Source organism: Melanotaenia boesemani, chromosome 16 (assembly GCF_017639745.1).
Source record: "Melanotaenia boesemani isolate fMelBoe1 chromosome 16, fMelBoe1.pri, whole genome shotgun sequence".
NCBI lineage: Eukaryota > Metazoa > Chordata > Actinopteri > Atheriniformes > Melanotaeniidae > Melanotaenia > Melanotaenia boesemani.
In genome coordinates, this window is record NC_055697.1 from 23,911,660 (window position 1) to 23,936,348 (window position 24,689).

Below are 24,689 nucleotides of genomic sequence, written 5' to 3' on the forward strand. Positions count from 1 at the left end.
CACACATGATATGCACTTAAAATCCTTCTTTCTACCCCATTTAGTAATAGTGTGGCTTAATAAGCTACATGCCATGACTTCTTTCATCATTTATTCTTTCAACACTGCTTATATCATCTACAGCTGGCAGTTTAAGGATTTGTCCATGGTGTTGTGTTTGCCGTCATTAGTCATCTTTATTTCTTGTTACTAAACTCATAGTTGATGTGAACAGTAGACATAAACATGATTTCAACCTTGTCTATATCATTCAACCACACACACACACTGTACAACATCAATACAGACTTAATTGTTGCTTCATCTGTACACACACTGAAACAAATATGGATAATAAGCAGCAATCACACAAGAAAAAACAAATGTCCAAACATTATCATGCCCGATTCTCAATTAAATGAATCAGTCATCCTTAGCCTCAGCCCTCAGCCAAGTTTGGCTGCTCCGTTTGCATCTCTCTATATATAGCTTGTATCTTCTTTCCTCTGCTTCCCATATTCGCTTTCTCAGATATTGTTAAAAATAAAAAGTCAAATCTAAACTGTGCAAGAAGCTTGATTTGAAAGAAATAAATTATCTGCATGCCCGCAGATTGGATGTACAGGATAGAATGAGAAGATGTTTTTTTAATTTGATTTTAAGCAAATAACTGGTCACAAAGCTTTTATGTACTTATTTGGGTCTTCTGTTGACAAATTCTTTCCAAAGAACCACCCATTTATATCAAATAAGTAATTAGAGCAGTTAACACAAAAATGAACAAATTAAATAAATGTATAAATAAAACACACTCACCTGATACGTTCCAATGCCTATGTGTTTTGGATCAATCTTCACAAGCTCAGCCAGTGGATCTTGGACACGGCGACCAATAGACACTGTCAGCACACACACAGTGAAACAAAATAAGGAATCACAAAATATCAGGACAAAAGTTTCATGTGATTCTGCCAATTGTATTTTTCATCAATTTGCAGCTTGATTTGGTTATTGAATATGCACATCTGCATATTTATAATTACTGATTATGCAAATTGTCTGCACAATACCTCCCTAGCCTGAGGCCAGGCCAAACCTAATTGTCATTCCTCCTCCCCCAATAATAATAATTAAAACTGGCATTTAACTTGATCTTCTGCACCTGTCATATAGCTCCTGATAGATGCTGAAGCCATGAACCTTAAAACCCCTAATCTATGCACCTGTGCCCACTGGAAATATAGCACATAAATACACACAAACAATGCAACAACCAAAGAGGATAGCTTTAAGGGAATCAGTTGTAATTGCATATTCAGTTATTTTTTCCATAATTATACTTGAAAAGCCCAGAGACAAGGAAAAATAATAAACACAAACCTACAGAAAAGGAAAAACCAACCCAACAACTGTTACTGTTGTCATTTTTTTTCTTTAAAGTAAGAAAAACTGTGCTGAATGTGTAAAACATATATGTGTACGATAAAAAAAAAAGTGTTTAAAACCCCGGTTGTTTGATCAATCTAAAACTACAGGATATAGTTTACCCCTCCAATTTGAATCAGTCTGAATACAAAGGTGACAGTGCATGTTGTGTCATACATGAGATGTGTCAGATTTATATATCTGAGGTAGAAAAGACAAAAGGAAAGAGAAGGATGGGGCGTAAAAGAGGGAGTATGTCTGGAATCAATGGCTCTTCTCTCTCATCTGACTGCGGCAGAAGGCTGCTGCCTGAGATAATATTTAGACAGGGATGAAGTTTCAACCCCAGCCCTGCTCTGTGCACCATCAGAACACTCCAATACACTTCCCGTCTATCATGCGTCTCTGAATCTCTGCCTGATTCTTAACATGAATAGTTGATTTGTAAACATAAGTTCTCCTGCATTCATTAAAAGTTAATAAGCCAAATACAGATTAGAACAACATAAATTAAATATACTGGGGAAATAATGAAGGTCCATAACTCAGGAAAATTTGCAGAATGTAACATGCTGCAGTCTGGTATTGATGGAATGTTACCCTTTTTTTAACGTTATCTTTTCAGCTTAAAAGAAATTTGATCAAACTTTTAACTTTTAAAGAAATGCTAAATTTACACAGTAAACCAGTGAGTGACAACAGTGAAATAGGAAAGCTAAAGAGCACAGTAAGAAGCTCAACACTGAAAGTATCCTTGGTAAACTGTTGGAATATTGCTTATCACCACTAGGTGTCCCCAAGATGCTGATAACTCACAATTTTCTTCATGAAATATTACATTCCGACTCATACCGAATGAGAAAAAAAATGATGCACATTTAAAAGACAAAACAGACAGACGTGGTTCAACACCTCCTTTGTTTTCATCCATCTGGAGCCACATGCTGTGGATTTCTTAAGGCTTTTGGTGAGGGTATAAATATGCCGACCACAGGAACCTAGCATGGAATAATCCAGGCCTGCTTGATTTATGGCTTTTATAAAGGAAGTCTGTTGGAAACATTTGTTTTCCAATAACTTTTTTTCTGTGATTTCAGTGATGTACTCTGTGGAGTGAATTAGAGAGAGTCGCAAAGGAAAGTCAAAAAGACAAAAGAGGACTTAAATCACAGAGCCAAAAATTCACTAATAATGTTACTGCTGATAAGTGGTTGGGAAAAGAGTTTAAATACAAAAATCTAATCTATGGGCATATTTCCTTGTGGCTTTTATTATGAACAAACTTGGGATTTGTTGATAAATGTAAAACAGAAATTTGGTTTGTCAAGAGGTTTTAGGGAATGTTATTACAAATGAAAATAATCCAGGATGAAAACAACTTCTCTAATGTCCCAGTGTTTTAAAATATTTTCAAACAGGGTACACCTTGTTTGGTAGAGAAGAAATTCACTGATAGCCAGTTAATAGCTAATTGTCATTCCCAAGACATTGTCGCTTTGTACATTAATAAAATCATTGTAAATATCACATATTATATAAAAGATTCAATCACCGTCAGATGAAAACATACATGCAGTCTGGCTGCTTAGCTTACCTGCACTCCTGAGGTTCGGGTCCAAGTCTGGCATCTCTTTTACTGCCTCAGGACTCACACTGTAGATGGATGCACCTGCCTCATTGGTTATACTGGGAAAAGAATTGGACAGAAAATGTTTAAAAAGTGAAAATAAGAAAAACAGAGGAGAGATTCTGAGCGATACAGTACATAGGAACAGGAAATAACTACAGAATAAGTGAAGGTGATAGAGTCACTGCTGCAAAGGAAGAAAATTAAGTGATGAAGAGAGTTTAAAAAAATATATGAGGCAGGTTTAGTGTTTCAAATATTACAGTGGCCACTACCTGCACCGTGCTGCTGACAGCTTCTTAAAATGGATCCACATTTGATTTGTGCTATCAGTTGTCATGATGTCTCCAAAACAGCATCATGAATAATAAATTTAAACTTAACACAATTAAAATATTTCAAATGCCTCTAGAGTCTAGACGACGGGTCTGCAACCTGATGCCTGAAGCTGCAAGTGGCTCTCTGGACCTTCAACAAAGGCCCTTAATACCTGGCAAAAATGCTAAAGAACTACCTAATGTTTTTAAACATAGATATAACAACAAATGCAGATTTTTAGCAATTGTTGAGTTTTTTTATGGAATAATTGTATTGAATTTCCACAACATATTGACACTAAAAGTATCAGTATCTTTTCTTTTTTTTGTCATTAGGTTGGAAACTATGGTCTTTTTTAAACATAATTTTATACAAATATTTACATCCCATGTTTTTCTTGTTTTTTTTTTTTTTTAAACTTAAAAATAAAAAAATAAGTGGTTCTTCAAAAATGACATTTCCTATTGTAGATATTTATTAAAAAATTATAAGTCGTCATTTTTCAAAAAATCTCGTAACATGGCTCCAAGTGAGTTTTATTTAGCGGGGCTGAGGTGAAAATGGCTCTTTGGATTGTAAAGGTTGCAGACAGCAGGTGCAATAAACCACATGTACCAAAAGCTGCATAATCCACTGACTCATATAATGATCTACTATATACTTAATATGTTGTGCTGATTGAGAGCCTTTGCCACAGTATGGTTCCCACTTTTGGTAAATATGTATTCTTACTGATAATTTACACCTAAATAAATGGCACTATGATGCATATGTATGTGTGATTGTTAAATTATATGGAATGAGCCTGCAGATCTCATTCAATGTATGTGATACTACTGCCATCTAGAGGTCACTAATGTGAATTGCTATCTGTCAGCTTCTGCATTTACAGTATATATATATACAGAAGTGTTTCTCTGTCCTAAGCCTCTGGACCCACTGCCCTACACGTTTTAGATGCTTCTGCACTGATAACACATCTGGCTTAAATAAAGGATCATTATCAGGCCTGCAAAGAACTTGATCGAGAGGTTGTTAATCTGACACTGGTGTGTTGGAGTAGGAAAACATCTAAACTATGCAAGGCAGTGGGTCCTATGTACCAGTTTTGAGTAATACTGCTTTACATTATTTTGGCACTGAAACACTTAGTTTTTTTTAAATCCAGGATAAGATCCACCTGCTCTCAGCTGCATTTGAATAGTGTTTATTTAAAAGTCCAAATCTGCACCGTTTCTTTTAAGCTTGAATCAATGGCATATTGATGAATACACTATTATATTGATGTAAACAACTTACTTTAAAAATTCACAAAATGATAATGTTAATATTCTTTATAAATAAAAACTAAACTTGCACAGATTTATTCAGTTTAGCTGATATTAAGCTCTTGTCAATTTCTGTATTATTGATACATTTTACATGTAGATACAGACAGTAAAAATAGAGTGATATTACAAGACAAATGATATACCATTTCCCATGTTAATGTATTCACTATTAACTAGGCTGCTTTGCATCACCAAACAGGAAGTGACAAAACAAAGCCCCTGATACCCAACTTAAGCCATCATATTTATTTTAGTCTTCCTGCTCTCTTGGGTCGATGGAGAAACAGAACGATGGAGTTCCCTCAGGGCTATCTAATATAACAAGGGGGACACCAACACCTCTGCTATATCCAAATCAGCTAGGCCTTCTGCAGTGTGCAGACACACAGCAGACACACACACACACACACACACACACAGACACACACAGACAAATGTTTATCCTTTCCCAGAGGCTTGGACCACGCTACGGCAACCTTGCCAATTATGAATATCTTGATAATGAAGAGTGGCAGAGGCCTTCTGATGAGAATCACAATTAAATGAACTTGCCTCCCCTCCCTCTTCTCATTTCTCTTTCCCCATCTTCCCTATTCATCCCTTCCTCCGCCCCCACTGGTTTTTTTGTCAGCTCCCTATCCATCGTGCTGACATCTGACATATCACCATGGTGATACTGCTAACGAGCACTGGCACATGACCTTCAAGGAGGTCAAAGCAAAGCTGGTCATTAACCTGACACACTGCTTCTCACACACGTAGGCATAGAGACACACATACACAAGTGGCAGAAGATATATCAATCTCTTTTAGTATGTTGAATAATGTTCACTCTACAAAACTTACAAAACTCTAAAATATGTTACAAGAAAAAAGATTTGAACTATATCAATAAAATTCAGGGAGTGTGTGAGTGCATAGGTCAAATGAAATAGTGTTGTGCTGGTTGTGTTCAAGAAAGAGACAGAGCAACAAAGAAAAAAAATTAGATAGACAGATAGACAGACAGATAGATAGATAGATAGATAGATAGATAGATAGATAGATAGATAAAGTAGATATCTATCTATCTATCAATCTAAGACTAACCAAGAATAATAGGGAGAGGAAAGAGAAGCCACCAGCCTCTATCAAGTCTAACTTAATTAGGGCTGCTGCTGGGGCAGCTCGGTAACAGCACTGTCATGGATACAGCTCTAAGCCCTCATCGCCACAGCCTCCATGACCATCGACAGAGGGGGCATCGCCCTGGCAGACAGCAGAAGGTCGTCTGTGGTCGGACGGTCAATGCGTGGACACACACACGCGCGGGCGCACACACACACACAAACACACACACACACACACACTTCAAGACACAAAGTCAGTGTTTGCCTCTTGGTGTAAAGAGTCGAGTTCTGGCCCTGTAGGGTTATCATTTATTTGTACATTTGTTTGCCCTCCTAATTGTATACACACACAAACACAGGCTCTGTCCCATCCCAGGGCAAAGTCACAAACTGGTTCCCCAAACCACCCCACCACTGGTTGTGTTTAAACACACCCTCGGGCTTCACACATACACACACATAAAATGACTGCCCCTTTCCGCCCCCTCAACAAAACCCAACATTGAAGGAGATGGATACACAATTTGATACCTCATTAGAGCCTTGAGGCACAGAGACTCTCAGTCTAAATTACCAACAAATCATGAGATCAGCCAGAAAAAAATAGGGGCAATAATATCACAAACTACCCAAAAAAAAAGTTAGAGAGAGGAGGAAGAAGATAGTAGAAGGATTTCCAAAATCGACAAATGGGTGTACATTACTTCTTGTATCACTTTACCTTGGTTTGGTCATGAACAGTGAAACTCTCACACTGTATTTAATTAAAAAAATCTATGTGGACAGATGCAACAGAGACAATGCTAAGTATAAGAAATGTGTATGCTTAAATTTGAGCAAATTATATTTAAAACAACTATCCTAAACATTTAGACAAAAGTGATTTTGGGGATGACTCATGCATTTTACTTGCTGAAGACCAAACTAGGTTCAAACATCACCAAGGAAGACACAGTGCCATCTGTTGATGTCTAGGACTTATCATGCATTTATCATGAGCAAATATCATATTATAAAATAGTTATATCTGTCTCTAGGCTAACCAAGTCAAATTAAATATTATAATTGTATTCTAAATTGAAAGGCTTGAAGAATATAGCCTGCACAGGAAAAGTATGTAACTATCCATTAAGCTAATGCTTGCATATTTTATATAAAACTTCCATCCCTCCTGTCGATCTGTTTATGTTAAACATGTTTGAATTGTCTTCATCTCACTGCCTAAGACTAAGCTGTAACCACCCCTAAACATTCTTTATTAAGAAAAAAAAGTAAATAAAAAAATCACACACGTACACTTGCCAAGTTTTTCTGTCCAGGCTGCTCAAACAGCTTGAGTCCATTGTTCAGTCAGCTGCAAAGCTTGACCTCGGGGAGCAAAACTGAGGGATGTGCCATATCTCTCTCACTCACACACATACACACGAGCATGTATGCACGTCGGGTCCAAAGACGATGACATTTTTCACAGAGAAAAGCGTCCAAATGGCAGGTGTCAGGGGCCGTCAGTCTCTATCGAGGCGCTAGAAGGCAGGCAAGCTCACGCGCACACACACAAACTCCAACTGCCAGTGTGAGGCACGTCTGAAAAGAGCAAAGCCTCACAGACACTCATGTCAATCTGGAAGCAGGAAAGACATGTACTTCTACTTGTGTAACACACAACAGCATCCACACACACCCTAAAATGACAAATACACACACTGCATGTCACACAGACTCATCACACATGCTTGTCACATACACGACCATCGCAGGGAACACTGTAACCCTGAGGGAAGATTCTGGGTGAATGGAGGGGAAGAAGAAGGGACAGAGGCTGGCCACCAGTGAGGCATGGGAAGGGGAGCGAGTGAGATGTGGGTGATAGGGATAAGACTGGCAGATCTTCACTATCCACCACCTGCAAATGCCAAGAACCAAATCAAACACCCCTTTCCTTACACCAGCTTTATGAGATGAGAGTCTCAGTCACAGCTGAAGCAAAGCTGCAGTCTCAAATCTTCCAGTTCCCGTACGTGGCCTATTTATCAGGAAGGGAAAAAAATTAGGGAAGCAGTTCTCTGCAAAATACCCAGTTAAAACGTGTTCATTCAACTTAGATTCAGTGTGTAGACAACATGTCCCAGACATTAAATAAACAACTTAAAAATAAAGATGCCAACTGATGATAATAATGTATGATTTACAGTTAATTTCAGCAACCAAATTCAACTTTTTAAAAACCTTTACTCATCATACTCTTACAGTTTTTCTTCACGAAAAACAGTGGCAGTTATTCTTCTGCAGCAATGAGGCTGGTTGTTGGTGTGGATACAAATTTGCCGCCATCACGCAGCAGCTGAGAAGCATGTGCACCTTTTCAATGTGAAATCAGCCTGAACTGTGTCAAACTACAGAAAAAGACAATGCTGTACAATCATGTGTTATCTATAACTGTATTATAGGTATTATAGGTCTCCATTTCAACCAAGTCTTGTGTCAGCAGTAATCAGCAATATATCTTCTCGAGCTTCTGGAGCATAGAAGAATGCAAAATTTTCCTCTTTTCATCCAACAGACAGAACAGCTGAAAAGGAAAAAACAGTCAAGGAGGCAGAAACTAATCCTTAACAGTGTCATTCCCTTCCGAGAAAATTCCCATTATAGTGGACAAAGTGACAAAGGAGCCATGCACCTTGATTCTTTAACTAGAAATATATGAGCCCACTGTTCTTCTCCAATTGTAAGCAGTTCACCAGTTAACATTGATCATGTGTCAGACTACTGAGAATGCATTTGACTCAAGAAATTAAATTAATGTTGCATCAATCTTAAATAACCTACTTTTGAAAAAGAAAACCTCTGGTATGGTGTAATGAACCAGGAATTATTATTGAAATCCTCAAATTCTCAAATCATGGTTGTTTGGGTCCAAATGAAGTTGTACATCTGTTCTGATTTTATTATATTGAGTCTAAAATAATCAGATTTATCTTTAGAAGCATCCAAGCTCCCAGTCATCGCTTTTTTTTATTATTACTTCTTTCAGTTTTATATCCATTTTGTTGTGTGTTTATCTCTGATAAAGACCTGCTGGTTCTAACGGAGTGCTCTTTATGCCCATCTCTCTCTCTGAAATTATAACCTTACATCTAGCACTCCCTCTGCCTGCCCATGACAAAACCCTTACATCTTGGGTTTTAAAATCAATAAAATTAAAAGGAATGAATGTTTCCATCAGGCTGTGCCTGTCCATCCTTATACACACTTGCAGGCTGGTCCACCGAGAGCAGGGTGAGGCCCAGAGTCTTGTACAAGCATACTCTGACATTTAAACTGAGCATCTGCCTTTAATTAATTCTAATTATTGAAACATATATTTATACCTTTGTTTGCATTAAAAATGTGCCCTTTAAATATAAATCACTTTTTCCCCAACACATTTGAACACTGACTATTCATTCTGTATAAAGTCAATGACATAACCTTTTCAATTACCCAAGGGTTCATTTTCCTTTTGAAATGAAGACGCACCCCACAGCCAGGCTGAGGCCTTTCCATGCCTCTGAATCCATCTGTCCCTCCCTCCATCCAACCTTCAAACCCTCAGAGAGGCCTGAGTGCCTGGATCTCACTAAGTCATCGCTTGTCCTGCCACTGTATGTTCATCACTGTCTCAGCTTGGCCCTGGGAGAATGCCTGTACAGAGGACATGACAGGGGATACACACACCCGCACCCAGATACAGTCATAAATACAGTCTCCACCACTGTCCTCCAGGTCAATCAGCTAGCCAGTAATAATGATCTCATTCCAAAAGGAGTCAGCTAGAGGGCAAGACAGTCAAGGACTTATTGCAAAGCATGCCTGTGTGTCTTTGGTGGAGAACACTGTTTGCCATTTGAATATGCTTCCCAAAGCAACTGCATGGATTGCTGTTGGACATCTTGTAAATATGAACCCATCAAAAAAGACTAGTACTAAAAACAGCCTAGTGAAAATAGAGCTTTATATATAGGTTTCGAGTTAAACTGTAGAAAAATTAAAAGGTTTTTCTGTTTTTTTCTAGGTTTCTTTTTTTATTTTTTACTAAGGAAATTAAAAAAAGACAGGCAACATTTTAGGTATTTTTTCAATTTTAGATACGTTCACAGGAATCTGTTTTAATTCAATCAAGCTAAACAAAATAGTTTGGTGACTTTTAGCCCCTCAAGGATCCAAGCGCATCTTTGTGAAAAAGAGTAGGAGGGTCGGTCATCTTGTTGCCTTCCGCAGTGGAAGAACAAGTGGTTGATGCCGTATCTGTTTACCTTGAGCTGTAGTCACAGCATGTGTGTATCATCACCATTGCCCAAAGATTTCCCTAACCTTACCCCACATATTCTTGCCCTCTGATATCATTTCCATCACCATGTTACAGCCAACCACTGTCAACTTGTCACTCGTCATTTAAGTAGCCAAAAACCTAGTGTACTATTCGTTCACATTATGAGAACAAATTATTTTAAATGTTATTTTACATCAAAATTAGTGTTAAAATGTTAAACAACGGGGCTTAAAACAAGCCAATTCAATCTTTTCTCACTGGTTGTAGAACACTGACCCTCTGTGCTGTGCTATGATGCTACTAAGAATACCATCTTCCTTGTCACCATATCAGGACTTGCAATGTGTGTGTTTGAATTCCCCACCAATAACTTTCCACAGGAAAATTCAAAGCTCCCACCTTATGAAGGTAACGCAAATCATTGCATGTCACCAAGCCAGTGTTGTTTTCGTCAACGATGACAAATTTATTTAGTTGACGAACCTTTTTTTCATGACAATAACGAGACGGTGACGAGCTAAAAATGGCTGTCTGATGACGAAAACATGACGAGAAGTTTGTGAGATTTCGTTGACGAGAAGGACTGATTGTCCAACATTAAAAATGCAGACATTTCTGCCTATTGCGAGAACAATCTGTCAGTCAGCAATGCTGCTGCACCTTGGCCACGCCCTCCACCACAAGTGCAGCGTGCACACAGACAAGCAGTTTATTCATTCATATGTTAACCTTGCTAACCAGCGTCGACAGAGGGGTTTGATGGAAGCAACGAAACGATATATGGACATATTTTAACTATAATCCATCATAATTTCACTGGTAGACCAGGTCAAGTTGAGCATGTGTATGTTCAGGGTGGAGTATTGCACTTCAGAAAATTCTCAGAAATAAAGCCACAGTTATCAAAGTAGGGATGTTGTTGCTCTTTGCTTTTTAGGAATAATTGATTACAGTATTTGCTGTTGGCTGGGAAACCTTCTAAGTCTAAAACCATTCCTTTTAATTTTGTAATTATTGATTAAAATAACTAAACAACAAGCTCACAATGTGTTGCTATTTTCTTGTGACGTTTTTGTATGATGAAGTAGGGCATCAATTGATGAAAAAAGGTGAAATATAGAAATAAAAGGTTACTGCCTAACAGCAGTTAAGTATAGCCCGGCAGCATTGCATCCCTGTTGATGGGAAAGTCTCGGCTAAAGTTATCAGTCTGGTAAAGGATCTGGATTTTAATGCAAAAGCATTAAGGTTAACTTGTTTTATGAATTGCAATACATGCTATAACCTGTCAACCTTGATTCCACTTTTTAATACGCATTATTGACCTAAATTAATTTGTTAAAAACTTTTATTTGACTAAAACCTTTTTGAGTTTTTGTTGACTAAAACTAGACTAAAACTATCAAACTTAGACATGACTAAAACATGACTAAAACTAATAAGCATTTTCGTCATGACGACTAAAACTAAGACTAAAACTGAGATGCCTGTCAAAAAAAAAAAAACACTGGTGCAAGCTAAAACTCCACTGCACTCTACCAACACACACATTCACAAGCATTTGTCCAACCAGTGCTGATCATTTTATGAGCTTTGACAAAGTCTGCATGCCCCATCAGTGTTAAAGCACAATGACAACCAAGGTCACATTGCACAGGCCTGTCAAGGGACCAAAAGGTAAGAGACACACCAGGAGGCAGTAGCCACAAGGAGGTGTTGATGACAATATCCAATCATAACTGATTTGCATCCTCCATGTACACTATTAAACTACTTACTAGAGACAGGAGTATGTATCTTGCCTGTTAACTCATATTAAAAAAAAAAATATTATAATCGGGAGTGTTTAAATCACTGAGGCACAGCTGTATGGCAAATCACCTAGGGTGAAGATAGTGCAGGACATCACAAGCAGACAAACCCTGTCAGACTGAATAATACTTCATGCTGTATAATGTTCTGCAGGATGCCGACTATCTATTGGTCAAAATTAATCACTTTTCTGTTAACCTAATAGAGGAAAAAGAGCCAAGTCATGTGATTTATTCGAAGTTATTCCTGTAATTCTGGTAAGGTGTGGTATGGCCAGTACATTTAATTTTTGTTTATTTTTATTTTTTATTTACCTTTATTTAATCAGGAAGACATTTGATATTAAATTGTGTCTTTAAAGAGCATGGCCTTGCTAACATGCTTTTCATCTTTAAATTATGACTCTTATGAAACTTGTGTTTTCCTCTTACAATGACTTATTTATGCTCATTATTCATCTTCAGTGACAAATTAAGTCTATTCTGTTCTATTCACTCATCAAAAATAGTTATTAAAATATGCATCCTACGTTGTATGCAGTTATATCACAAATATAGCTAATAAACTAATTAATACTTAAAATGGGCCATCTAAAATATTATATGTAATATTTTATTACTTGCCTAGCTTGATTTGAATATATGCTAGTTATATACTGATAATACTTAACTGTTCTCTCAATTCATTTATCATCATGCTTAATAATCATGTAATTTGAGATAATTGTTGATTACATAATTTGAGTTAGACAGTCACATAATTATAAAATGATCAACAAAACATAAAATGAGATAAAATGAGAGAACCTGGGCTTACGGCTTCATGGTTAATTCATTATAATTCATTTAAAATTACAATACAATTAGTACCTAAAAGAAAAAGTACAAAACACAATTTATATAATTATATAAAATTTAAAAGATTCTGTAGAACAAGAATGATAGTAGCAACCTATCATGTTTTAAAAGTTATGTGTTATTGAAAATAAAATCACTTATTAAACTGCAAAAATTAGTTGCAGCTATTTAACAAAGCAAGTATTGAATATTACTTTTTTTTTTCCTTTTTAAGTATATGTGTTTTGTCTTGAATGGACACACAGTTTGAAATTACGATGATAGTATTTAGTCTCTTTTTTATTATTATACTTCATATGTAATGTCACTGGTAGGTAAAGACACAATTAAAATTTCCTAATTTCAAAATAATAAAGTGTCATTTTCTTATTATTTTTCTAGTATAAAATTAAGTTTCAGGCAAAATAAGAAACCTACAATAAAACATGCTAGCACAAAAAATGTAACTACAAAAAAAAAAAAAAAAAAAAGAGCCAAACCTGAAATTTAAGTGCAGCACAAAAAATTTCACAAACTCCTCTGTAATTGTAAATAATAAAATATGACACGGAGGAAAAGCTGGAAGTTTGCTCACTGTATAAGGACTCACATGCAAAAAGCATGCTCTTGCAGCACTCCACACACGAGAACCAGAGCTGACCACATTATCTTACCTTCATATGACAAGCTGCTGTTTGCTGCTGTATTAAGCTTTGAGAGATTCAATATTGGACATTTCATTCATTTGCTGCATGGTAGTAGTCAACAGGTTAAGGATATGTGAAGTGATGTCAGTATATTGTTTGTAAAATTGTGATTTATTTTGATAAGTCAAAAAAGTTATGTTTGACAGAAAGTGTCAGAAAATATTTTTTTAAGTTTCAGTGTAACAACTAAAACAAGTTGTGGGGTGTCATGAGTTCTTAGTCATAGACGTAAAGTAAACTTTGGGGGAAAATTACATAAATTAATTATTTATGCAGTCTACATTAGTTGTCAACATTCACACAAGCATATTCCAAAAATCTCCCGTAAACTGAAAGTCAGGTACCCCACATACACAGGTAACATGTACACAAACACACCTGTGTGTTAGGAGCCATGTGTCCTCCAGGCTGAGTAATACAAATCACCCCCAAACATACATAAATACAAACATGCTGGACTTACATAAAATAATCACGCAAGAGTGTGTATGTGCATATCACCTCCCTACCAACACACACACAAACACACACAGAATACAAGTGAGGATGCCCTGCAGGCTGCCATTTCTGGCTGTCATTCCAGCTGTGCACTGAGGCAAAAGGACAGAAAGAGAGAGACGGGCGGGTGGAAGAGAAAGGATGGTGAGGGGTGGGGGTGGAGACACAATGAAGGCTCACAGGGAGACAGGAAGCAGACGGCGTAAATGAGGCTGAGGACTTTAATGAACTACCGCACTCAAGGCTGACAGAGAAGGAGGCACGAGGAGCAGGGAGGAGGCTTAATTAACTACACAGCCACATGCGTTTGTATATCAACACAAGGATGCGGGCATAAAATCAAACTAACTAAAGCCACGTTAAAACAGTGTTACCCAAAATTCAACAGCAAAGAGACTTTTATACTGATAATGTCACTCTTACTGGCATTATTAGTAATGATGCACCCAGTTTGGTCACAATGAAAATAAAATAATATCTTTTCAGGTCTCACTGTTTCACACACATGCATCACAAACATGTTTGAGGATATTTGAGGAAGAATAAAACATAAGCAACTTAGAGTGGAAAAGGAAACCAAGGGAAACCAAAAGAGTGTGGACTGTAACACAAAGATTAAAGAAAAAGAAAGTCAGTCCCTTTATGAATACACTGAAACAGACAAGACAGAGTTCAGCTGTTCAGTTTCTGTAGTTTAAGGTCGCAGTGTTTCTGGTGGTTTTCCAACATCACATATGGGCTGCCTGACAGACTTTCAACACCTCTTGTGTTCCTGATGTTGCTTTGCTATTCTTCATCACTGCCATCATCCTTGTTGTGGTAATGAGGTTTTCTTAATTGTAAGTCAGGGTCAGCTGTGGGTAAGTTAGCAGGAAAGTAAAACTCTTATAGTTATCAACAACTATTAATCCTTGAGATTATTCATCCCCTCTGTGTTCATATAATCAATGTCCTTTAAAATGGACACATTACAGGAAAAAGAGTATAATTATGTTTTAAACTGTTAAAATACCTTTGAAAATTATTACAATTCACTCAGTGAATTTGTTCCACAAAAAAACGGTCCAAATAACACTTTGTGCAAGCTACATCCTCACCCTGTTCCTTCATTTTTAAGAGCTTTTGGAATTAAAAATAACAGCAAAGACAAAGGGATAGAAGTGAGAAGGAGAGCACAAAAATGACATGAGGAGAATGGAAGAAAGGTTTACATTGCAAAAAGGAATAAAAACCACCAACAGATTCAATTATAGCATCTTTTCTATTTAGACTTTCTGAACCTTCACCAGCCACAGTCCCAATAAACCAAAGAAAGAGAAGATGACTCTACGGCGATACGGTATATTTGATTATGATGGATGTTTTTAAAGAAAAAAAGGGGCATATTATAAGATGTCCAGCTTGCTATGCACCACATCAAACATTAAGTTTAACATTGTTATGTCTTGTATAAAGCATAGATGTCAAAAGCTGCAGCAGAAGAAAAAGCTACAGACATTATACCGAGATGTGAAATGTAGCTGCTCTGGAGGTACTCAAAACAGCTCAAAGAAAAAATATATGGAGGTGGACTGTAGAAAAAATAATCAAGTGGACGTTAACTTAATAAACACCCCACTTTGAATGTAACTTTAGAGAAAAAAATATGGGCCATTATATCAAATGTATGACCTCTTAAATGTGCATTCATGTACGGATAAAAGTCAGACACACACACATTCACATACAGCTCAGAATGATTGTAGGCTGTGGTCCCACTGCTACCCTCAAGTCAACAAGCGCACATGGAACTCTGCAGAGAATGAAAGGTGGTGCAAAGAGAAGCCAGTGGTTATTATGCTTGGACAGCCTCTATACTGCTCCATCCTGAAGTTTGGACTGGGTCTGGTTACAGACACGACTTGGACCACAAAATGTCTCTTTAATTGGACCAAAGTGAAACAAAGTCCAGATGGCTTTAATAGATACTCACTTGAGGACACATTCCAATTTGTTTCTCTCGACCAGGTCCAGCTTTCTCACCACCACACAAATGTCTCATTAGTTATCTTCTCTTTCACATTCCCAAATCCCTCTGTTTTAATATCCTTCCCTCTCTCAACTTTCTCTACTTGAATCATAATTTCTCTGTCATCATCACTCTTTATTTACACAAATGGGTTCACAAACAGAGTGAGGTGGGGAATGCAGCGTTCTACTTAAATATTAAAAATTAAAAACTGTGCTATTACAAGCTATGTGGCTGGATTGTTCAGTTGACAGGGCATCCGTCTCCTTTGTGGGAGACCCAAGTTTGAATCCCACAGGGCATAAACATTAACACCTTCCAGTTGGGTCTTTGGGCAAGACCCTAATGCTACTGCCTACTCTCAGCTCAAGTTGCTTTGGAGAAAAGTGTCTGCTAAATGACTGTAATGTAATATCAGTACTCTGATAGTTTGCTCATTTCCTAGTCTTGAAATTTGCTTGGTATTTTGGTGCCTAACACACACAAGTGAGAGTTGTTTCAAAATAAGTAGGCATTTGTTTGAAAGTGTTCTACATTCTGTCCTGAAACCTATGGGAACTGTATGTGTGGTGTGAAGTGGCTATGTATGTGAGAAATGTGGAAAAATAATAACAAACTTAATAAACTATTAATCCCAATTTGGAAATTCATTCTGCACTAGGAGCAGTACACTGTCATATTATGGTGCCTAGGGAGCAATTGGAGGTTAAAGGCCTTGTTGTGAGGCCCAGCACGGCCTTCAACCCCAAACAGAGATCTCCTCGTGTAGAGATAAATTGATAACAGCCAATTTTCCAACTTTTCTTTTAAAGCATTTTATGTTTTAATCCTGTAGTATAATGTAGAAATAAACCACAATCAGTAAGCCATCTGGACAGTGTACTTTCTGTATGTACTTCAAATTCATGTATAACCTGTTCTAGCATGCTGCAGATAAATACCTTACCAATAGGACACATCCAAAGGATGGAAATAGCGTCTGGAGATCAGGTCAGCAAAGAAGGACTCTGTTTCACGACAAGCAGTCCCGTTGCCTATGACAACTTTGGTACAGCTAGAAGACAAGATTAGGAGTATGAGAATGCAAAGGACAGCAATCAAAATGCTGTTTGGTAATAATACTCTTTCCTTGTTAGTTACAATCTGTTCAGTGGATTTGGTCTCACTGATGCATGATACTAACCATTTTATGGCAATGTACTGAGCTCAACTAAAACAGTATACATAAGAAAGTAGTTACTTAGCAGTTGTACCTGTATTTAATCATAAGGTGGCGCAGTTTATCTGCTTGCCTTTGCTGTTCTGAATTGTGCAAGTATGCAACATCAGTGTGGAGAATCTGACCTGAAAGCAGAGACAAATAGAGGAAAAAAGAAAAATAAAATCTTGGTGATAGAGACGTATGACAACAACACAATATCAGTTCATATTTTTGCAGTTTTCTATGAAATATCTCTAAAAAAAAAATAATTCAAGAACAGTGTGTGCTTACTGTTTATGCTTCCTGAAGAAGCTCAACTCCTGCCACATTACTGCTTTCTCAGAGGAGAAACGTAGATAAGAAAAGACAACCAAACCTGTGACCACCCATGCTGGACCTGACACCTGATATATGCCTCCATCTATCTGTTATAAATATGTCAGCATGACTCGTGGCCACACAAGCAGTCACCCAGAGGGTGGGACATCCCTTCACACAGTGTGAGACCACACCCACTGAGAGACATGCCAGGACATACAGTAAAGTGGACATATAAAACACCCACACATATGCGTGCACAGACATGATGCACTCACCAGGTCATGCCAACTGGCATCTAATCCTTGGCATGCAGATTCGCCTTGGTGGTAATAACAGATCCAGTGGTGCTTTACAATGTGTTCTCAGAGTAAACACTATTCTTCATTTATGATTCAACTAACATAATGAGCAGAATTTTTTTTTTTTTTTTTTTGGTGTGGAAATATAAGTAAATCAATAACAACTAATGGGGAAATTAACAATAACAAATTTGGGTCTGACATGGGAATAGAAAGAGAAAACAGAGGAAAAAATAAAAAAAAAAATAAATTTATTTAATGGATTTGTGGAGGTCAATAACTGTGCTTGTGGTGTAAATAAAAGAAAGCCTTAAATATTTATTCTTCGATGCCAAAAGGATTAAACTATAAGCCTTCATCATAAGTTGATGTTACTTTACTTTGACTACATACTTACTTATATAAACGTAACTGCTTTTAACCTGTCACATTTAACAGCAATTGTATCTAGTGTACAAAACACCTCAAACTATTGTCAGGAATAATGTTAGGATCTCAATATCTCAGACATATTTGATTTAAAATGCCTATCTTTTCATCTTTTCTAAATTTCAAGCAGTCCTTGAAGTTATCTCACCAAAAGTTAAAAAGAGTAAGTTTGAGTGCATAAGAATTTTAAATGATTCCCATCCATTTTTTTTACGTAATTTATAAAATTAACAGCCACGTAATCTCCGTTTCGAAGTTTGGCTCTGCTAAACAAACTGGGCTGAGTGCTGCTTTCTGCATCCTGGCTGCAAACACCTCTGTAAAGACACGGCACAGAAACCCATCTATGCACTGTTTACAGAGAATATTATACACTTTATGTCACTTACTTGTGGGTGACAGGATTGCCAGTTTACAGCCATGTCTGAAGCCAGGGTCCACCCCCATGATGACGCAACCTCTGACTGGACACACCAACAGACGCTGGCGGAGGTTCCGCACAAACATGGCAATCGACTCCTTCTCGGCTGCACTTGTCAGCTTAGTTCTACCAAGAGAAGAAAATATCAGATAGGAAGAAGTCAGTGAAGACATATAAAAACCCAATGAAACGGGGAATAGATGGTGGTTAGATGTATAGTGAGAATAAAAGATATTTATATGGAAAGAAAGAAGTGAGGGATGGAGGCAAATGGAGGATAAAAGAGTGTAAATTGAATCGCAATTTTTAAAAAAGAAAATACCTGTAGCTCCTTGTAAGAAAGGGTAGAACAAGCCTCTTATAAGAGTCTTCGACTGCATTCCTAATGATTGCATGAAGTTCTTCTCTTGCAAATGTCTTTGGCCTCCACCTGCATTAAAAGCAATTTTTATCCCCAGGTGGCATTTTCACTGATAAAACAAATGTGTCTCTGCCTCTCTAAAAGCTGCTTCATTCACACTCAATTCCAGACAAGAAATTGTCTTCATAAAATTTTAATCCATTTGCTGTAATATTCACAAAGCCTTCCTTTTAAAACAACCTTGTGATAAAAAAAAAAATAAAGCAACATTTAATTTCTTTAACAAGACAGTTTGGCTGAAAATGTTTGTAAGAAAATTATTATTTGACTTTTGTTAAAAATAAATTGAAAATTCAAAATGTGGTGCACATTTTTCTACCCTGAAAATCATGTTTATAATTAATCTATGTTGCTTTCAAAAACAACTTGGTGGAAACATAAGTAAATCAATAACAAATCCTTCCAGTTATTTGCTTTACTTCCCATTTAATTCAACTATTTTGAAAATCCTATCTTCAAATTCCCAACAAAAAAACTTTGAACACTACATAGACTGTGCTAAAATTTATCTTATTAAAGCACCATGTTTAATGTTTGGAGCTCTTGCATTGATTACTGTAAAACCATGTACCAGCAGATGTTTCCCTGGCAAAATATTTTTCAACATCTGCTATGTAAAAGGAAATTAAACCTAGCAGTCATTAACACCTGTAATATGGCATAGTATGATAGTATGATAGTATGAATACGGCAAACACACTTGTGAATGTGTTTAAATAGCTTGTGCATTTCTGTGTTTCTGACCTGCTGTTGATGCACCACCTGGTGAACTCACTCTTCACTTTGTCGGGTATGTTCACCTTCACTGTCAAAATCTTCAGACTCTCCCCTCGGTTAATCGCCAGCGTCTGTGCACAATAACATGCATGAACGAAATGCATCCGTTTCCACCGCTAAGGAGTGCAGACATGAAAGCATGACTACTTGTAGAAGAAAAGCATGCTCAGAGCAAAAATATTCTCAGAACCATTGGCACAAAAGTGCACAGCATTCTGACTTGTTGTGGTGATTATCTGTGATTTTCTAATTCTTTAAATTGGATATATTTGAAGCCTGATTAAGAAAGGCAAAAGTTCAATTCCAAAATTTCTACTCCTGGGCAAAAAGAAAAGCAAATTATTTACATGAAGGCACAATATCCCATGTGATTTTATTTATTTTCAAGGATTTTCTTTTTTTCATTTTGCTGTACTACTATAAAAATAAGATGGAGGTAACTATTCTCCAAAGAAATGAAAAAAATCACAAACATCTTAACTCCCAACCATGAAAACAAAATCCTGAAGCTCAACACACGTGCAACAAAAAGTGATGAGCCTAGGAGTGTTTCCTGTGGCCAGGCCTGTTGTGTTGTGTGCTGGTTCCCCCTCAGAGGAACTGTTACATGCTGTTAAGCAAACAGTAGTAAGTGTCTGACCTTTTCAGCAGGGAACCTTTAGCCTGCCACAGAACAGGGCCAAGAAGCAAGACGTCAATCTGGAGCCCAAGCGGAAGAAGCAAACTGACAAATGCCACCACTATGCCACCATCAGCACTGCCACCGCAAGGCCTACCCCCACCCACTCCCACACATGGTGCCACAACCATTACCACTCAGCAGCACCCTCAGATGTGGTGCACCCATATGCAACACACACACACAAAAATAAACATTTAAAAACACAGCTAATGGCATGGCGGAGGATTAATGCAGCAAGTTTGCTTGAATAATGATGAAAGTTAGATTTCTCTTCTCTTGGCATGTCTCTGCCCCAGGCTCCCTCGCTGACTGTGATGAGATTTCTGAAACAATCTTCATCAAAACGCTGAAGTTTAACGTGTTGTCACAGAAAGGAAGAAAAACACTTCTTTTGGGATTATCCAAGCATCTGTAAAAGCCCATGAGTGAAATTAAAATGCAAATGCAAAACTGCCTTGCTAAATGTGTGTTCCTGGAGTTCAGTGTTTAAGTTTTTTAAATCATATTTATAAGGAGGTATGACATATTGTATTTAGGTGGTTGTTATTCATTGTAAGCTGAAATGAAAACATGTTTTAAATTCATTATGTACATCATCATCTCAATACGGTAAATTACTCATATTGTCTTTTTTTTTTTTTTTTTTTTGGTAATAAACAAAACTGTCCTTAAATAAAAAGTACCTAAAATGGCCTCAATTTTTCAGATAAACACCATGATGCATGGCTAAAATACATCCAAATTATATGTATTCAAGTTTCAACATTTATTGTCTATGTGATAAACCACTAAACAGTTACAAGTGAGCACTGCTGCAAACCATGAACCCTTGCCCAGGTCATCTTAGCCAAAAAACATTTAAATCTAAATTTAAAATAAAAAAAAAAAAAAACACTAAATTTTACCTCTTTGCCCGTTTGACCAAAAGTCTTTGGTCTTTAATACTGACCAAATCTCTGTCGGTGCTGTTTCTATATGCAGCAGACAGCTGTACTTGATGACGATAAATAAGATAAATCAAGTCTGTACATCTCTCAGTTTCTGTGTGGGCTGGGTCACTGGTGGGAGACAGTGTGATCTGAATGGGAGGGTGATGTAAAACAGTGAGAAATGCATTTATATGTTAAACAAGCCAGTAATGACAGGTAGCCAAGTACTAGCCAAACCCTGACACGACTAGACAGACAATCTCTCTTTGATGGCCCTCAATCCTTTCACCAGCCCCAAAGGTAGGGCAGTCAGCCAACAACTATCCTCTATCTGTCTCCTCTTCTCTCTCGCCCCTTCTTTACAAGTATACTGTCATCAACACATCTATCCATCCAACTTATTAAGGATAAACAAATACATTCACACTGACCTTGCTGAGGTAATACAGTGTTAAATGTGCATGTATTAGAGTGGACCGATTTCTCATAAGACTGTCTTAAATTCCTATTATTATACAGTTTTGATACACAGAGGGATCTAAATTCAAACAGCATAGATTAAAATAACTTCAAATACACAACTTTATGTTTGGGTGTGAGCCTTCTTGAGATGTAAAGGGCTTACTGTTATACAATCTAAAAAAAACCATTCATATTCATTGTAAACTCTTTGGAATGGCAAATTATTAACAGCATATCACAAAAGGTATTCAGTTCCTAGATAACCTTTAATCAGTACAAAACCAATAGACACAAACAAAACGTTTCCGTTGTGGGTAAAAGTAAAGGTAAACTTGTTTTCCTCCACCTGTCCATCAAACAAGACTGTTTAATTGATGAAACAGTTCCATTCACTCAAGCTCCTCTGCAGGCGAGCACCAGTCTGAAGCGCTAAACTCCTATTTGATCACAATGCAAATCATATTAAAAATAGCCCATTGCCATATTCAACAAATCAACTCTGGCATACTCAAGAGTGTACCGGCTGCTAATAGCTATAAGGTAAATGTGTACCCTTCAAAAGAGGACTCAAATCAAATCTGATGGAATTAAATCTGGGCCAAGCATTATACTTTCAGACATGCAGAAGCTTTCAATACACTAACTTCAGATGAATTATAAAACTGTTATATTATTTTTTTTAAATACATATTGTGTCTTATTACATGTCCTTTACCTTATGAACTAACAATAACCTAAAATAGTTCAAATTAAATGATGAGTCCATTTTATTAGATAGTTGTGGAAAAAAATAATCTACAACTGGTTTTGTGCTTGGTCTTGAAGGAAAAATTGCAACACTTTGAGATTTCTTAGTTTAAATTGTAAGAAAATGGAGACTAAAAAAGGTATTTGATTCAAAATATCTCATTAAAATATTCAATTTAAACTTTTCCACATCTCTTTCTCATGAAGTACAGATTGAAGTGATATTTTTTTTCCAACACACATCACTTTCTTGCACTGTCCTTTTCCTTTAACAAACCACAGAGCTGAGGCTTAATAAATTGTGGTAAAGCATACATGCAAGTGTGTGCTAACACACATGCCTTCTGTCAAAACACATCTCCCACCCGCTCCCTCCCCCGCCAACTTCGTGGTTAGAAAAGGTTCATTTTAGCCGGAATCCGACAGCTAGCAGGGTCACAGCAGCCTGTAGATTAACACTCCATGACAAAGGCGAGTCATCGAATTAAATGTCTTGTATACAGAGAGAGAGGGGGGGGCAGGGTTGGAGAGATTGAGGTTTTGTGAGAAAAGAGGGATGGAAGCAGATCAGAACAGAGCAAGAGAGGTAAGTGACGGACGCACCTCTACACCACTCCTCTGTTCATGCTCTCCTTCCTTGACTGCCCCCACTCGCACTCCCTCTCCCCATCCTTTTGTCCGCCTCTGGGCCCAGCAGCAGTAGCTGTCACTACACGAGAGCGTCTGTCAATCAAACCCTCCTAATCCAATGGCATGTCGGCAAGGGACATGTCACATATGCTAAGAAGAGAGAATGAGGGGGACTTGCAGGGTGTGCTTGTGTGTGACAAAGTGTGTGTATGTATGTGTGTATGTGATGAAATGACTGTAGGGCAGAGTGCGGTTGCCAGAGAGTGTGGTGTGGTAGAGACAGCGGGTGATGGAAGCTGTGGTGACACATGAGGCCTGAGACCAACTCTGAGTAACCCACCAGTCACTAGAGGGACAGAGGGGGAGCAGAGGAGGCAGAGCAGGGCACAGGAGGGGTAAATATGAAGGCACAGACAAGGCTAACTGCGACTGACATGGGTAGCATTCAGAGTTGGCACACATGAAACGGACAGAAATGACACAAACGCAGACAGATGGAATGCATTTGTTTCAGTGTGTGTGTGTGTGTGTGTGTGTGTGTGTATCAGACAAGTTAGACAAGGCGATACAGGTGTAAATAACTTATTATGGTCCAGCAGATTCAATACATCTGTTTTAAAGTATATTTATTCCACATTTTTAAGGTTATTATTTGTTCCTTAACTATATTACAAAGGTTGGTGTTTTGAAGACAGTAATTGTTAAAAAAGGAGTTGCGTGAGCAGGAGTGTGAGCACAGTCTAAACTGTTAGCTCATCTTCCAAACATGAGAAGTGGTTATACTTTTTGGGCAAAAGTTCTGTCTACATTCATATTAATATTAAAGAGACAATAATTGTAATGCTTGTAAGGGTTTCCTAAAAATGGTACAATTAGAGTGTGTAACAATAAAAAACTAGTCATTTACAGGAAGAACAAGTCTTAAAATAACAGAATCACTCTTTAAATAAAGCTTTAAAAGTTCTTAATAAGAAATCATTAACATTCAACATCCTGGAAATATATAATACTGATAGTTTTCTGAATTTATAAATCTGAAATTTGTTTGTTTTATAGAAACGTTCCTCCACAGGCTTGCTCCTTTTCCTGTAAATACGTTTTTAAACAGAGGGTCACCTGGGCTACCTGGACCTTGCAATACATTTCTGAGTACAGCTTTTGAAAAATCTGTGCTGTCAGTAAAGAGACGTACATTTTAGAATTCTCAAACTCATCTTTAACCTTGTCATTACATACTGTAACACTGTAAACACTGTAAAGCTCATCCTAAACAATGGTTGAAGGAACATCTGGCTTGTAATGATTTTAAATTCTTTTTAAAACCTGTTTTACATTTCTATTTCTATTTGTATTTGCTTGTTTTATCAGTACTTGTATAGTCTTATTATTTATTTATTTATGGAAATTTCCT

At 37.3% G+C, this 24,689-nt stretch overlaps 1 protein-coding gene across 3 annotated transcripts in view; it reads right to left on the minus strand.

Moving 5' to 3' along the window:
- Positions 1-24,689, minus strand: part of srbd1 (S1 RNA binding domain 1) — a 55,790-nt gene that overhangs the window by 23,856 nt on the left and 7,245 nt on the right. For all 3 annotated transcript variants that reach the window (XM_042011037.1, XM_042011038.1, XM_042011039.1), the window contains exons 10-16: positions 19,796-19,899; positions 18,953-19,060; positions 18,599-18,756; positions 17,213-17,303; positions 16,906-17,013; positions 2,999-3,090; positions 796-878 (exon numbers count right to left, since the gene is read on the minus strand). In XM_042011037.1, the coding sequence (XP_041866971.1) occupies positions 796-878; positions 2,999-3,090; positions 16,906-17,013; positions 17,213-17,303; positions 18,599-18,756; positions 18,953-19,060; positions 19,796-19,899 (744 nt within the window). The remainder of the gene's footprint in view (positions 1-795; positions 879-2,998; positions 3,091-16,905; positions 17,014-17,212; positions 17,304-18,598; positions 18,757-18,952; positions 19,061-19,795; positions 19,900-24,689) is intronic.